At 36.5% G+C, this 18136-nt stretch overlaps 1 protein-coding gene across 1 annotated transcript; it reads left to right on the top strand.

The window, feature by feature from the left end:
* Positions 1-17390, top strand: LOC309498801 (cationic amino acid transporter 2). The gene is made up of 12 exons (XM_082169707.1): positions 1-74; positions 4569-4939; positions 5386-5541; positions 5667-5829; positions 6360-6496; positions 7654-7876; positions 9601-9737; positions 9976-10078; positions 11966-12087; positions 14339-14505; positions 16174-16282; positions 16526-17390. Exons 2-12 carry the CDS (start codon positions 4570-4572, stop codon positions 16696-16698), a joined length of 1860 nt encoding a protein of 619 aa, XP_082025833.1. The 5' UTR covers positions 1-74; position 4569; the 3' UTR covers positions 16699-17390.
* The last annotated feature ends 746 nt before the right edge of the window (positions 17391-18136 follow it).

The raw sequence follows: 18136 nt of genomic DNA, 5'->3' as shown, positions 1-18136 counted from the left end.
GACTGTGCTCAGAAACTCTGCGCTGTGAGGCAGCACTCACACCTTCACACACCGCTTGGGATCTACACATGCAGGTAAGATACTTCATTACTGATGCTGTGAATAACGTGAAGATTCAGTTCTGTTCGGATATTATTCAGTTTTATATGCCTCACAGTCAAAGTCAAGATAGTTTAAGGAGACACTTTGTGTTTTTGTTTAAGATAAGAGAGAATACAAAAACATTTGAATGAACAAAGTTTCATAATTGGCATAATTTCAGTAAAATTCCTTAACTAAAATGATTTTTGAAAAAGAGCCTTTAAAAAAAAGTTAGAGAGATTTTAAGATAGACATGTTTTGTTGGTTTTACTGAGTTTACAAGTTCCCATTTTATAGGAGCACATATTGTCAATTAGTCATTTTTGCGACATAAAAGCAAGATAAGAGTATTTACCATATATAACGTGCTTATAATGGAAGGTTTGAGATAAGGAATATGACTTCTGAACAGGATTGTAATGTAAACTATAAAAGATCATTTGTTCTAAGCATTTGTTCCATAGCATTTGCATTTGTTTTTTTAAATTATCATTATTATTATCTCCTGATAACGGAAGCACTGTAAGTCTTCCACAAATGAAGGAAATAAGAAAAATTAACGCTTGAAAATTAACTTTCACTGTCAGTGTCCATGTAATGTTGCTGAGGAAGACAGACGAAGACGAGGATCTAAATGCAGGGTGATTTAATAAAGTAACACAAAACAGAGAACACAGAACTCAAAGAACAAAAGAACAAAACCTTGGGAATCACAGAGAGATACAACCATTACACGTACTACAACAACTGACAAAGTAACAAGTGAAACACAAGGGCTATTATACCATGGGCTGTTTAAATACTCGATTCTGATTGGCTGGAAGGTGTGCAGTAAAACCATTTAATGCACAGGTAGTTCCAGTCAGTTTGATTACAGTTCAACATTAATCCGCTACTATAAACATTGGTAACCATAGTAACACAGTTACGCTTGCAAGCAGAGTGAGAGAAGCATATGAAAACGTTTATTTAGGTAGGCTAAATGGATGATTTTTGCATATCGTTTAATTTGTATGCATGGTGAATATGGCAATTTTGAGAAATGGCCAGGCACAAGACGAAAAAGACTTGGAGAAGACGTTGAATGACAAAAAGCGGCACAAAGAATTAACAATAAATAAATGACATGATTAGTTCAAATAAAGATTGCCTTGTCACTGTTGCCTGTCATTCATAAATCCATTTCTGTCTGTCTGTCTGTCTGTCTCTCTCTCTCATAAATGTGATAATTAATTCAAATAAAAGCAATCCCGATGGCTCTACTTTATTTAAAGCGGACGGAGTGCTAGAACTAACGAGCCGTAACTTAAAGGAACACTCCACCGTTTTTTGAAATAGGGCTTATTCACTTTCTTTCCTACATTTAGATAGGTGGGCAAATGCATTTTTGTCTCAGTGCATGCATTGTTTTAGTTTGACAGGGTCGGCGCTAGCTTAGCTTAGCACAATGAATGGAATCCTTTGTTGCCAGCTAGCATGTCCTGAGTAAAAGTGATATAAAAACATTTAAAAACCCACCTAATTACTTCTTGTGGCCTGCGTATTCCCAACAAGTACAAATAGTGATGCAGATTAACACTAGGCGATTTCCTATGCAGATATTGACTTGGGACTATATTAGGGGGAAGCACAGGTGAAGCACTGCTACTTGGGCGTGATATCTCTGCGCCCAAGTAGCAGTGCTTCACCTGTGCTTCCCCCTAATATAGTCCCAAGTCAATATCTGCATAGGAAATCGTCTAGTGTTAATCTGCATCGCTATTTGTACTTGTTGTGAATATTCAGGCCACAAGAAGTAATTAGGTGAGTTTAAAAAATTTTTTATATCACTTTTACTCAGGACATGCTAGCTGGCAACAAAGGATTCCATTCATTGTGCTAAGCTTAGCTAGCGCCGACCCTGTCAAACTAAAACAATGCATGCACTGAGACAAAAATGCATTTGCCCACCTATCTAAATGTAGGAAAGAAGGTGAATAAGCCCTATTTCAAAAAACGGTGGAGTGTTCCTTTAAAGGTGAACTAAGTAACTTTTTTACCTTAACTGAACAGTTTCGGAGTCATTGGAATGGATATATTACTTATTTCGGGTTGAATGGTGGTCGTTTCGCACCCCCCTGGTGCCCGTGAGCGGAAAATCCGCACTTGCAACTTTGAGCCGGCGGGCCGCCGGTCGCCGCGTCAGGAAGTATCGCATGATGTCAGGTCTCGCGATGTAAACAATTGCTTTACGGCCAAAAGAAATCTGCTAAAATGCTGTCATTATTGCGCTCCCTCACACTGTTCGAACCCGAATGAAGAAGACGTTTTAAAGAATGTCCCATCTGCTTTGATGTCGTTGATCTATAGCCTCTGGTGTCTGAGAATCACCAACGAGTTTTTACAACAGTGTTGTCAAATATCTATTCCGAAGCTGTGGGGGGAGCTCTAGAGAGAAACCTGGAAGCAAAAAGCGAGAATACAGCTAAGAAATCCCGAAACTACTGAGCTTTAAGTACTTTAAGTACTACTGAACTACATTAAGAAAATAACCGTCATTTTTACACGTCTGTTAAAAAATTACACTGTAAACATCAGTTACAGCTTTAACTTGTTTTGAACTTGGCAAATAACCAAGGTATAAGCGGGATAATCCACGGCTAGCCATGCATTAAAGAATTTTAATGCACTTCGTTCTTCGCCTCTACGTCGTGCATTAAAATCCATGGCTAGCCGTGGATTATCCCTTACTAAATATACAGGGACCAACAAGCTAAACAAGATAACAAGGGGGTGTGGCTAATTAGAAACACCTGGGAAGACTAATAAACTAGAAAACTACAAAGGACCACAAAACATGGCACAGAACAGGAAATAACAAGTCCACACAAGACAAGGGGAACACAAGACAGGAATCATGACAGTCCAAGTACAGGGCACTTGGCATGCTTTTTTATTGCCTTTTTCCCTGTAACATATTTTAGTAATCATCATAAATTTGAAAGCTTAAACCCTCAAAATTCATCCAACTGGACATTGTACTTTAAAACCTTTAACCAAATTCAGAACACAACTTGTTTAGACTTATGGCTTTGATTTTCTATTTTAGTGTCCAAATTATTTAGTGAAATATATATATATATATATATATATATATATATATATATATATATATATATATAGTATAAATTAAAAACTTTTAGTTCAGTACATTTGTTTTACAGTGAATTTAAAGTTATATAACTTTTTTGCTTTCATTTCATAATACATATAAATTAGTGGTTTCAATAGGCATAATGAAGAAAACTCGTCACGTTTCAACATTTAATTTGGAATAAGGAAAATTAACTGATAGAAATTGAACTAAAATGGGTTCAAAAGAATGAAAAAGATAAAATATGAATAAAACACACAGAGAGAAAATGCCCCCACTATTGAACTTAAGTGTCTAAACTAAACTTAAGTTAATTAAACTTAATATTTTAAGTCAAACAGGAACACATACTTTAAGTTGAAACAACACATGATCTCTTATTCTAATTTAGAATTTTAAGTTGTGATAAACAATCACAGCAATCATTTTTAACATGCAATCATTTATGTCTTTATGCTGTGCTTTTTCTAAGTGGTTTATGGTCTGACCAATAAGTACTTTGAGCTGCATTTTATGTGCGAATAAAATGTATTATTGTTATCGCCTGATAACAGAAGTACTGAAAGTGTTAAGTCTTAAGGCAAGGCAAATAAAACTGATGGTGATTAAACATTATTTGTAATTTTATTATTTAAAATGGACTAAGGAAAATGAACAGGTTTAAAAGAATGAATAATAGCCTAAAGAAAGATAGAAGAGTTAAAGAGCAACACAGTGCTTAATTAGAGCATGCACATCTGTTTCTCTTAAAGGGGTCATGAACTGTCTTTTTTTTAATTTTTTTTATTGTTTTCTGAGGTCAACTTATGACGTTCGCTTGGTTTTAACATTAAAAAACATCAAAATTAATAAGTAATATGCTATTTTCAACCCTGGTTTTGAGCCTCGCTCCTGAAACGCTCGGTTTATATGGCCGTGCCGCATTGAAGACTTGGAAGTAAACGCCCACTGCTATGATTGGATAACAGTTTTGCATATTATAATGAGTTTCGTGTAATGCGCAAATCGGTGGGCGGGGCTAAACAGGCAGTGTTGAAGTAGGCGTTGATCTTCTTCTGCGGAGGCGGGGTTTGATACCCTTTGACCTCATAGATCCCCACTTTGAAAAACCCGTCGTTCGCTGCGTCTGGTGTCAATAAAAGCTTTCACTGGACTAACAAGGAAGTTTTCAGTTCTGAAACTTACAGAATATTCTTATAGTATGATGACCTCTTATATGTCAAAAGCTCAAGAAAAATTTGATTTCTCAGTTAATCACCCCTTTAAATATATCCGTTATTAATATAATACTAAAGAATAATAGACATGCTGCATATATGTGTTATTACATAATTACCTATATTTTTTGTCTCAGGATGTCCTGTAACAAGGTGCTGTCGTTTCTGAAGAGCCTGTCGAGGCGAAAGCCACTGGAGCCCGATGGCGAAGAGTCCAACTTTAAGCGTTGCTTAACCACACTCGACCTAGTGGCCCTTGGGGTGGGAAGTACACTTGGGGCCGGGGTCTATGTCCTTTCTGGAGAGGTTGCCAGAACAGTGTCTGGGCCCAGCATCATTGTGTCATTCTTCATTGCGGCAGTGGCGTCTGTGTTTGCGGGGTTGTGCTATGCAGAGTTTGGCGCCCGGGTTCCCAAGACCGGCTCTGCCTATCTGTACAGCTACGTCACCGTCGGAGAAGTGTGGGCCTTCATCACCGGCTGGAACTTACTGCTGTCATACATCATAGGCAAGAACAAACATTATATGCCCAACATACATTGACCATGGATTGTTCAAAATTCCAGGAATCATTGGTTGTAATAAAAATGTTTTTATAGGTGTGTCCTTCCGCTTTGATAAGATATCTTGTACACACGTTTCCACAGGTGCCTTGAAACACACAACCAAACCAACGGTCTTCCGCAAGACACATGATGTTACATAAAGTAGCTTTAATATATTTTGAGTATAATCACAAAATGTATAGACATAATATTGCAGAATCAACCAAGGCTGCATTTCCCAAAAGAATCGTAAACACAAGTAGACCGTTGACATTTATAGGGATATTAATCTGACAAGATTTATTTATTTATTTCATGGCTCACTAAATAGTTATATGGCTTATAAACTTGCTTATCAAATGTCTGTGATGTATAAATGAATTGCTTGATCTGAATGACTTTATGACAGGCACATCCAGTGTTGCCAGAGCATGGAGCGGCACGTTCGATGACTTGATTGGAAATAAGATCGCCAGTTATTTGAGTGCAAATATACCAATGAATTTACCTGGCCTCGCTTCGTATCCAGACTTCTTTGCTGCTGGCCTTATAATGGTTTTGGCAGGCAAGTAAGATTTACAGTACATTAATTGTAATGTCAATAAAAGGGCTATGGGTAAAACACAGTAATACAATTCAGAATGAGAATTAACATGAGTCAGATTTGTGTTATTTGTTGTCATTTCTCAGGTATCCTTGCGTTTGGTGTGAAGGAGTCTGCCATTGTCAATAAGATCTTCACAGCTGTAAATGTGGTAGTTCTGGTTTTTGTCATCATTGCTGGGTTCATCAAGGGAGACCTTGGAAATTGGCAGATAACAGAGGAGGACATTTTGAACTACACAATATCCGCGTATGTTGCTTTATGAAATTTACAGAGCATTTGTGGTTATGGTAAAACTGAAAACTGCATGTTTTAGGGGCCGTTTTACTTTACACAACACCGTTTCCAACTAAAAAACGGAAAACTTTTTATGTGTTTTGGCCGTTCATTTACACAACAACTGCGTTTTTGGGGCCTGAAAACGGAAACTTTTGAAAACGGGTTTCAAGTTTTTGAAAATGAAATGTTAAGATCTCTGTGTAAACTACAAAAATGCGAATTTGTGAAAAGGCTGACGTCATACGTATGTGTATTATATGTTTAGTCATAGATGTGAAGTGTTTCTTTACAGTGACATCGCCATCTACTGGCCTGGCAGCAGAATACAGCATTTTTAATCATTTGGCACACCGTTGTCATGTAAACAAACCTTTAGATCTGTGACTCTGCAAAACATTTTAATTGAACATTTTTAACTTTGATAATGTGTTTGCTTGTTTTTAATTACCACAATCTGCTACGTTGAAATAGTGTTTAACAGTGCTTTTTTTGTTGTCTAGAAATCTTTCAGTTTCAAATGAAACTTTATCCAGTTTTGGAGCTGGAGGATTCTTTCCCTTTGGTTTTGAGGGAACGTTTGCCGGAGCTGCGACCTGTTTCTATGCCTTTGTGGGATTTGACTGCATTGCAACCACAGGTACTTCATCAATAGAGTGCAATAGTCTGGTTCCGGAAGCAAAACCTCCATTCACTTTCTCCATAGGGAAATAGGTTTTTTAACAAAACCTTTAAAAACAGCCCTAGTGTGAGAACTGAGGTTGTTAATCGATGCTATATGCGTTTGCTGAAGCCATCAGGTCATATTATTTAAAAATTATCGTGTTTAACAGTTGAATTTGTGGTAAAAAAATTTACATTACCCATGATGCTTTACAGAAATTTGCACGAATCAGGGAGTCGCAGGGAGCAAAAGAGCTCTGTCAAGCACCGCAAATGATATAATTGAATTTGTCTCGCTTTATATGCTCTCAAAATACTTAAATATTTGTATATACAGTATAAGCATATTTCTTTAGATGTAATCAACAACTTTAAATTAATAGTTTTATTTTTCTTCGTTGTTTTTAATTTAGATTATGTCGCAATGCTTTATGGGATTGTAGTTCTTTCACTAAAGCCGTAAAGTACACAGTTTTGTATCTTTTTGTCCAATTTTCAAATACGTTTTTGCTTCAAATTAAAGTTTGTAATGTTGTATTCTCCTCATAGTAGCTGGTTGATTTGGTGGTTGAAGACTTTTTAAAAACCCTGTGGGAAAAATGAGTGAAACAAATACTTCCGGAACCAACGCCGCTGAAAAAGCACTAATGCGCTCTATAGTGATATTTATCATTTATAAGAAACTGAATATATAAAATTCTGTTGTACTCACCCACATGCTCAAAAACCAAATGCTGTTTTTTTTCTTCTTCTGTGGAACACAAACATAATATTTTTGAATAATCTTGCAGTTTTTAATAATTATTAACAATCAATCATTTTTTTGTAATTCCACAGTGTCTTCTGATTTCATACTATAGTGTGAGGAACAGACCAACATTCAAGGCATTATTTACTGATAAGCTTCCTCTCCACAGAAGCTTTATTGTGGAGAGGAAGGTATGGCAATTTGTAGAATCCCTAGATTACATTTTTGTATGAATAACTTATTATTGATATTTTGGTCTGTTCTTCACGCAAATCTTCAGAAGTCTTGGAATATAGCATACAAATCATATATATATATAATACAAAGCATAGCAGGAAAAAAGATTTTTGTACTTGTATTTTAAATCTCTGTCTCCTGTCATCTAGGCGAGGAGGTTCGAAACCCTCAGAAGTCTATCCCTATAGGAATTGTGGCTTCTCTTCTCATCTGCTTCTTGGCTTATTTCGGAGTATCGGCTGCTCTCACCCTCATGATGCCCTACTACCAACTAAATGTTCAGAGTCCCTTACCCGCAGCCTTCACTTATGTGGGCTGGGATCCTGCAAAGTATGCCGTGGCTGTTGGATCTTTGTGTGCTCTCTCAACAAGGTAAAGCATCACATATGGGCTATAAAGCACTTACTACACTAGACTCATACTATTAGGACTATAAAACACAGCATTGCATGATTAGTAAGTAGATACTACAGTAGATGCTCATGAACTAAAAAGGAAAGTGTGTCCATCGGTTTGGTAAAATTAGCATCATAAAGTCTAATGTATGGATTATGCAGGACTCTATGACTGTCAAACACAGTTGTCAAGGATGGATGTTGATGCAGGACACATCAGAACAGAAGTTAATTATTTAATACCTGTGTTGGAAATCCAGGTTCATCAGGTTCTCTATACCTTTTTAACGACTTAGTTCTTTAAATGTATATATTAATAAAAGTCGGCATGAAACGGAAGTTGCCATAGAAAAGATTTAGGACGGGACTTGATTTTTTCCATTGGATGGTGGTGGGTTGCTATTGGTGGATATCATGTGAGTGACAGGTTGCTCCGCCCTCACGCCAGTAAACACATCATCAGAGAAGAGATGGGAAAGTAATTTTGATTAAAGATTACGAGGACACGTGAATTTAAAAAATAAATTATGATGAATTCATAATAATTACTGCAATATTACATAAAAAAAAAACAAGAATAGTCTATTTTGATTTCATGGTGACTTTATGCCCCTTTACAAAACCTTGATTTTATTTGTTTTTGGGGTCAACTAGAATAGGTTTTCATAGTTGAATGTTCCAAAAATACATTATTTTTCACATACTTGACATTGTTGCAGCTCCTTTCTTTCCAGTCTGTCAGTAACACTCTGGGGTGTGTTTCCTAAAGCCGACTATGGTCGCAAGTTCCGTCATTACTAATAGAGTTCAAGGGAAATTGCGATCATAGTCGGCCAACGATGCTTTTGGGAAACGCACCCCTGTTTAGTTCCTATCACTATGAAGCTCCTCCTTCCAAAAAGCACCATGTGCTCTCATTGGTTGGCTGAACGCCCCTTACCACAACCGTGAGTTTCAACTGTAGACTGTAAAAATGATGGACGTAGTGTCCGTGACGTCACCCGTAGGTTTCTGAAGAGCATTTTTGAAGCCCAAAGTGGGCGGAGCCGACCGTCGCCATTTTGGCAGCACGTCACTCCGGGATAACCAAAAATAGGCAAAAAGGCAGGATTAGCTGAGGTGACCTGACGCTAACAGACAGCAGACAAATGGCTAGTAGTGACAGCAGAGACAATCCACCTGTCACTCAACTGGCCACGCCCTTAATTATGCAAAACTTTAAGGCTTAATATAATTTAAATGGAAAAGTTATAAAAAAAATTCACTCCTCTCACAGTTGTCATGAAGGGCAACATCAACTATATTGACCAAGATCACTTTTTGCACCAGGCTGTAAACATATTTTTTTCTACTGTAAAGTTTGGGATTTTAACATGGGGGTCTATGGGATTGACTCTCTTTTGCAGCCTGTTCTGAGAGAATAACTCCCTTTGAAATGACTTTGTAACTTTGCAGAACTTTTTCATGCGGCAAACATTAAAGTTGGAAATGTAAAAATGCATAATAGGTCCTCTTTAAGCAAACTTGCAGCCTAACTTGACAGTCAATGATCACCGTAGAGCAGCTATGAGAAAATAGCAGCTTAACACATGCATCACTCTTGTAGCTGTTATTTGCTGAAATGTACAAAATCATAAAAGGAAATACCTGGTTAAACGACTGTAACATCAGTGTAATGCACTTTTCTTTACTGTTCAACAGTCTGCTGGGATCCATGTTTCCTATGCCCCGTGTGCTATTTGCTATGGCCAGAGATGGGCTGCTCTTCAAACCACTGAGTAAGATGAGTGCCAGACAGAGCCCTGTCATCGCCACACTTGTTTCTGGAGTAGTAGCAGGTAATTCTGTTTGAGAACACATCAAAGTAATGCACCATGATAATAGTAACTAATCTAAGTGACGTACCTTAGTCTCATTACATATTTAGGGCCTTGTTGCTAAAAAGGCATGAAGGGCTGTCCCAAAGCTCATTGAAGTTGAATACTTAGAACAACAAAGAAATATTATTTTGTTAACTATAGTACATGCAAATTTGGTTGTCTTGAAATTCTAAGAGTGAACTATTTGTGATTTTAGCAATAATGGCCCTGGTGTTTGACCTGAAGGCTCTAGTAGACATGATGTCTATTGGAACGCTCTTTGCCTACACCCTCGTCGCCATCTGCATCTTAATTCTTCGGTAAGATACAGATAAAGATACATATAATAGAAAGAATAATCTATATCATAGATTTTACCTTTTTTTTTTTTTTTTTTTTAAGTACCCAGACAGGTTTTACAAAGCACACAGAAAATACATTGAAAATACCAGCCCGTTCTCATCCCAAGGCGTCATATATTGACGCTTTTGACATTTCGTCTACATCGAACGCACATGGCACCCTTTAGCGTCAATATGAGACGCAGATAGAAATGGGCCAGAAGGCGCCTCCTAGCGGTCTAACCCTATCCCTACACTACACCTAAACCTACCCATAACCGAACAAAGCTCTGTGCGTCTCATATTGACGCTAAAGGGTGCCATGTGCGTTCGATGTAGACGAAATGTCAAAAGCGTCAGTATTATGACGCCCAAGGATGAGAATGCGTTGAAAATACACACTGAAATATGTAATGCCACCGTAACCCTGTAAATCCTGACATATGAAATAATAGCCAGAATTTTTTTTTTTTTTTACTTTATTGAAACTTTAGACATAAAAAAAAAATCTGCATATGTGTTTTTTTTTTTTTTTTGGTGAGTACCATATTTGATACAGTACATCAGACTTGTATGGCTCATATAGTATGATATAGGGTGAATATGAAGCTCATGAGGAGCAAAAAGACACTTTTAATTTAAATTTTATTCAGAGGCCCAAACTGAACACAAAAATATACTAGGCCTATTTGGTGCAGTTGTGATGTTAAATAAAGCATTAGACTATTCCAACATGTCAGTGGGAAACAGACTTCTATATTTTCCTCTCATGCAGTTACAGATGCAGAATTTTCACTGTACCACTTCTACTTAGATACGCACTTCTGCACGAGATAAGAAAGAATGCACATTTTTATAATTTTTGGGTCATGAAAGAGTCTTAGTTTGCTAGAAAGAAAGAGTTGTGAGATAAAAAGTCACAATTATCTATTTATTTTATTTTATTCAGTGGCGGAAACAAGCTTCTATATTAAGCTTATGACCTTACTCCGATAAAAGAAATGGGTGCTCATGAGATCTTTATAGCAGTAGGCTATTATAACAGTCTGGTGGTAAGCCAACACGAAGAACACGAAGAACACTAGAACTAGAATTCAGTCTAAATCATATAAATTTCTTCCACAAATAATGTTAACAATTACCGACAAAGAACTGAATAAAACAGGGAGTACTTAACAAGGTAACTAATTAAATGACAGGTGAAAGTAATCATTAACTAATGAGAAACCAAACTAACAAGGGTGAGGAGAACACTAAACTGAAAGTATATACAGGAAACCAAAACACATGAACCAAACACAATTAAACTAAATATAACAGACTACTTGCATAAAATGCATAAATATCTGTTGTCACTCTATATTTGCCAAATAATATGTAAGATTATATTAAATGTTTTGTTTTAGGACCAAGCTACAGTTTTATTTTGGGGGGCAAAACATACAATCCAATGCAATACAATAATGATTGAGAGATAAACAAATATACGTTCCTAGATAGCATGATGTATCATATTTGATACTCATGATTTTTCTAAAAAACAATGTATGGATAATCACGTAAACATAAGTTGCTTTTGATGCTATTGACAAACCACATTGATTTTAAACTCATATTCATGTTGTATTGTGGACAAAAAAGTGAATGTCAAGCAAATACAACAAATAGTCCTCCACAGTAATAATCAATCATTAGTATTTTCCTCAAAAACATGTTGGCATTGGTAGTACTGACAAAGTACTGGCAGTGCTCAGTAAAAAAATTGCATAATATCCAGAGCGAACACAAATATTCAGACAGCAAAGTTTGATGTAAATTACTGGCAACAGTAACAGTTGTGCAATAAAAGTATTTTTGTCCATGCAGGTACCAACCAGAGCAATCTGAGATCAGTGACAAATCAGTCCAGAAGTGGAATCCTTTTCGCCCCCCTCAAAAAGCTTCTGTTTCAAGTTCTAAAGCTGTGTCTCTACTGACCGTACTAACCGGTGAGTTTCGGCTTTTATCTTTTCATGCTTGAATGTGTGCAGTGATGAGTAGAGTAAGTATACAATTATGTTGAGTAAGAGTTGCTAATACTTCCTTAAAATCCCCCTGGTATATTTCCTTCTCTCTTTCTCACATCTTGTCAAAGATAGAAATCATTTAGGCCTATATAACTAAACAAAGAGTAAAAGATGCCCATTAGTGTATCATTTAGAAGTGTTATCATTCTTGTGCAATCACAACAAAATGTTGGAAAATGTAGTTTAGTCACACAGGTCTGTCAAACCAGCCAAATTAATAGTTATTTCCCCCAAGTTTTTTTACTTACCAGTAGTACACAAAACAAGTACAAACTAAATTGTTCTTTTTCATGATTAATACCAATTCGCTTCTGCCATAATTGTAGGAAATTCTTGAAAAAGAAACCCTAAACCTATTTGAATGAAAATAGCAAACTTAAAGAAAATCCTAAATAACTAGTTTTCTGGTAATTATGACTGTATAGTAGTGCTCAACTTGTATATATAATCATTCTGACATAAATGCACCATTAAGGCCCATTCACACCAAGGATGATAACACTAGATAAAGATATAGTTCTAACAATCCCATGTGACTCATATAGTCTACTCTCTAAACCAAGACTCTTCTTATATGCCCTACAGCAAGGGAAGTCCCGGCTGCTTTACCTTCCTCCTTGTGGGACAGGTGTAACGTAGGCCAGTAAGAGCTGTGCGTGTAAATCTCACTCCCCTGGCCTCAAGAGGTGCGCTAGCGACTGACGCTAGATGCTACGGTCTTAAACGTCCTTGTTAGCGCGTCCACCTCCCATGCCGGTAACCCTGGTTCGAATCCCATTCGGAGCGGGTCAAGTAGAACCGGTTGCATTTGGTGCCGTGACCCGAACGGGAGTGAGGTTTACGGGGGTGAGTGTAACGGACATAGGTCAGTAAGAGCTATGCGTGTAAACCTCACTCCCCTGATCTCAAGAGCTGCGCTGGCGCCTCCCTTCAGTATTGCCACTCATCCAAGGAGGAGCATACATCCTTAACTTTTACTCAGGAAGGGAGGCAAATGAGAGTAGGACATAATGCAGTTTACGCAGTAACTTTCATCACCCATGCTCTAAACCCCATGGAAGCCAAAGGAGGTTAGGCCCTACTTAAAGACCCCAAAGTCTCTGTGGGAGGGCAGCCCATACACTCTGCATAACATCCGCTATAGCAAGGGTTTGTCTTTTTCATTTAGTTCTAGACAATAGTATGCAACAGATTACAAGGTAGCATGCCCGCAGGCAAACTTTCTGTACTTATTAACATTGTCGAACCAGGACTATAGTAGAGCACACATCCAAAGGGGAGCATACGTCCCTACTTCAAAACCCAACAGTAGTTGGGGAGGGAGGTAAACAAAGTGGAGGGAATCTATACTGCCCTACATAACTCCGTTCAGCGGATGACGTGTAACCTTTTTATACTCAAGGGCGCTCCACGTATGACGTCATGGACCGCCGTCTGGCAATGATTTTATATGTGACCCAGGACCATAAAACCAGTCACATGGGTCATTTTGGGGGAAATTGAGCTTTATACGTCACCTGAAAGCTGAATAAATAATATGTCCATTGATGTATGGTTTGTTACGATAGGACAATATTTGGCAGAGATACAACTATTTGAAAATCTGAAATCTGAGGGTGCAAAAAAAATCTAAATATTGAGGAAATCGCCTTTAAAGTTGTCCATTATGTTCACGATTGTGTGGCATTCACTCACAAAAATAAATGTTTAATATATTTGCGGTAGGAAATTTACAAAATATCTTCATGGAACACGATCTTTACTTAATATCCTTATGATTTTTGGCATAAAAGGAAAATCGATAATATTGACCCATATAATGTATTGTTGGCTATTGCCACAAAATATACCCGTGCGACTTGTGACTGGTTTTGTGATCCAGGGTCACATATGTGTTTGTTTGCACATGCCTCAGATACCAGTCACGGTGTTGGCGTTCCCCATAGCGTCAATACCAAGACGCAGTGTCGAAGTTCCACCTCGAAAGGGAACTGCAGCACACGCTTACAATTAACAGAACGATACCGTCCACTGGTGTGGACGCTAATATAGTTTTCGTTTTAGTTATATTTATAGTTATCGTTCTTGGTGTGAACGGGTCTGTAATAGTTGTGGTTACTCAATGGGTATTTCAATGTTTCAACTTCTTATTTACTTTTAATGTCCTTTCTAGTTGTGCTTGCGGTTATCCTGAGTGTGATCATCACAAAAGGTCTACCAGCTGGTCTGATTGAGGAGTGGTGGATGATTCTGATAATCACTTTAGTTTTGGTGGGTTTTGTTGTGATTATCATTATTATTTGGCGGCAGCCGCAGAATGGGACCAAGGCTGCATTTATGGTAAGTTTTCACTGGGTGTAAAAGGCAACAACATATGATTTTTATGTAATGCATAAACAAAATGTGCCTGGATGTTGTTGCAGTGGTTCTCAACTGGTTTTGCTTCGGATCTAGATTTTACATTCGACAACTATACAGTTGTCATAACAATACAGTGCCAAATTGCAGTAATTAAACTGCATTGTCATAGTTAAAATCCTCCACATCCAATTTAATTTAATTTCCTAATGTTTCGGAGAGAAATCTAGTAGCATGTTGATCTGCCAGTCGTGGGTTTTTCATGCAGAGAACTCTGAGTTAGCAATTTGCATAATGATGCATTTTAAAGTTAATGACCAAACATTTCATTACAAAAATTTACAATGCTGTTGCAGATGAAATATAATGTGGATAACATTAAAAATATATATATTTTCGTCAGGTTAGATACTAATTATTTATTGCGCAAACCCCTTTATCTAAACCTCTACATAACCGTTGGACTGGCACATCCGCCATGTTTGTAGTTTTTAACACGTTTTATTCATGTTTGTAGTTCTAATCAAATCCTCGACCAACGTGCAATGGGTTGTGGGCAATATTAGCCGTTACCGTGTGCACGGATCTGCACTTTGGATTCTAAATGGAAAAAGTAGACCATCTGGGTATCTTTGGATTCTCATTTCATCATACTATGTTTTGAGACGCAATAATTCTAATTTCGAATACCATTTATGACGGATAGTATGCAAATTGGGACGCAGCAATGGTCTTATTATTGGGAGATATCATACAAGGGTCGGTTCTACCATATGAGAAAGCATAACGGCTAACTTGGATCACATGTGCCTTGATAACCAATCAAATTACAGCCTTGACATCATTGAATTTCGTTCAGAGTTGTGCGACAGTCAATCACTGAATGAGTGAGTGAATGAATGAGAAGTGCCGTAAAATAAAATATACCTGTCACACAATTGTCCATGACTTCTCTTATAAAATAGCAGGCGAGTTTTTATCAGGGTTGCACTTGCAGATATAACTGTCTGTAATTATGAAATAAAAAGCCACTTAAAGAGGTATAGGCTACTTACATTACTGTTACTTAACAAGTTGACTAATATATATACTAATATACTAAAATATGTATTTGATTATAATTTTAACTGTAGCATTTTATTCAATATTACCTTAAAGTTAATATATTTTAAGTCCACTAAATTGCAACTTCATTCTTATAAATGTGTAATAACAAATATACTCAAATACAAGACATAACCCTACATGTTTGAATAGAAATGACATTAAAGTATAATTTAATTGACCATAAATGCTAATCAGTACATTCGTCAGTAGACTTTCAAAGACAACAGAATTATGAAATTACATATAAAGATGTCCTTAAGTCCTACTAAGTGGGTCAAAAGTTCAATTATAATTGCATTTAATATACTTTTAAATAATAATTAATTGCATTTAACATGCATTTAAGTGTCAAAAAACATTACATCCAGTATGCACTTCAGTATATTCTTTTTAAGTATTTTATTTCTGTAATAAGTCTTTTTAAAAGTATGCTAAAGTGAACTTTTTTTCACACGGTTGACAAAATAAATTGAGAACTACAGTTGCTATGGAAATTTTCTGTTTTGAATTAGTCCTCAGAAACATTTTCACATTTTTCTGTAGGTTCCATTCCTGCCAATACTTCCTATTTTCAGTGCATTCATCAATGTCTACTTAATGGTCCAGCTGGGAAATGATACATGGATTCGCTATGCAGTGTGGATGGCAGTGGGTAAGACAACATAGAGACATTCATACACTGCCAGTTAAAAGTCTTATGGCTTATGCATAATATAATACATCGTACAATGTGCAATCTCTCTCTCTCTCTCTCTCTCTCTATATATATATATACACACTGTATGTGTGTGTATCTATGCGTGTTTACAAATCTGCTAAAACTGCAAATATAGTATAAATTGATGTGGATGTGTATACTTGCTGAAGTATAATTGTCTTTCCTAATGAAACATAGGCTTGCTCATCTACTTCTGTTATGGAATGCACTTCAGTGAACAGAAGAAACGAAATGTAGAGAAGAAACGAAATCAGTCTCACAAACATCCCATCCCTGTTGAGACAGTTGTTGCTAAACTGGAGGACAAGGACAGAAATGGATCCATTACATCGAACCAAACCAAGCTTTAAAGCCAACATTAGTCTCGTGCTTTGCACCTGGGACAGGGAAATTGTATATTAGATTTTTTTGTACTGAGATTTTTATTAGTATGAGGATGAATTTGTATCACAAATTATAAAACAAAATGTTGTACACAGATGATGATTGAGACTGAGTACACTCTCTTTGTGAGAAAAGTCTGAACCTATATTATATATATTAGTATTAGTACCAAGTAGAGGGTAGGATACTGCCCCAGTGTCAGTAGTTATTATTACAATATATATATATTATTACAATATATATTTATTGTTATTGTTACTAATCGTAAAGCCTATAGATAACAGAAAATCAGGAAGCACTATCTCAACCCATGACATTTCTCTTTCTTTGTCACCGCTGTTACGTTCAATATTTTGCTTTTGAAGATCAATGCAAAAATGTACATAAATGCCATTAGCTAACAAATATCATTGCACCGTCCACACCACATTATTATAGTTTATTGTTATTGTGCTTTGTGACAAGAGCAATATATTTTCTTGTAAAAAATTATTACTATGATTTTTTTAGTGTGTTCTTCCAGTTGAAATATTGAGCTTAAAGTTGTGTAAGTGTAAACACAATGAGATACTGAAAAAAAGACTGTAAGAGAGATGTCTTTATGTGGCTCTGCTGTGGTTGTGACCTGCCCTATGAAGCATTAAAAACTTTTTCCAGACCTCTGTTATGACTGGACTTTTTTTTTTTATCTGAGTGAACTTCTAACCATTGAATTTTTTTTAATAAACACTTTTCAAAATGCTATCCAATGTTAAAGGGATAGTTCACCCAAAAATTGTTATTCTGTCATTAATTACTCATGTCGTTCCAAACTCGCAAGACTTTAGTTCATCTTCGAAACACAAATTAAGATCCTTTTGATGAAATCTGAGAGCTTTCTGTCCCTCCGTCGACACTTTGACACTTCAAAAAGATAAGTTATAAAATGTTATAAACATTGATCAGCGAACATAAACGGCACTTGCTTTGAAGCTCAAACGTGCTGCGTAACACAAGAATTTATATGTGAATAAAAGCCTAAATTAAATCAGTTCATCATATAAATCAATTGTGTCGCTTCAGAAAATTTGTACTAAACTGCTCAATTCATATGGAATAGTTTTACGATCTCTTTATGAACTCTTTGAAGCGGTAAAGTGGTAGTTGCGTAGCTGTCAATGGAGGGACAGAAAGCTCTCAGATTTCATCAAAAAGATCTTCATTTGTGTTCTGGAGATGAACGAAAGTCTTACGGGTTTGGAATGACATGAGGGTGAGTAAATAATGACAGAATAATTTTTAGGTGTACTAACCCTTTAATCTCAATGAGACTTTTTTCAGTAAAATAAAGGTTAAATAATACACAATATATACTGTATATATATATAATAATTATTTGATCAAAATTATTGCTAGAGACAATTC

The sequence above is a fragment of the Leuciscus leuciscus genome (assembly GCF_965113295.1).
Source record: "Leuciscus leuciscus genome assembly, chromosome: 5".
NCBI lineage: Eukaryota > Metazoa > Chordata > Actinopteri > Cypriniformes > Leuciscidae > Leuciscus > Leuciscus leuciscus.
The sequence above is the reverse complement of the archived record's forward strand: the minus strand, read 5'-3'. Positions and strand labels throughout refer to the sequence as shown.

Bases quoted from the DNA above. Each gene is read 5' to 3' on its own strand.
- LOC309498801 (XM_082169707.1), top strand. From the start codon at position 4,570: ATGTCCTGTAACAAGGTGCTGTCGTTTCTGAAGAGCCTGTCGAGGCGA. The intron at 10,079-11,965 runs GTAAGATACAGA...TTGTCCATGCAG, and splicing joins ATCTGCATCTTAATTCTTCG to GTACCAACCAGAGCAATCTG. The intron at 16,283-16,525 runs GTAAGACAACAT...AATGAAACATAG, and splicing joins TGCAGTGTGGATGGCAGTGG to GCTTGCTCATCTACTTCTGT.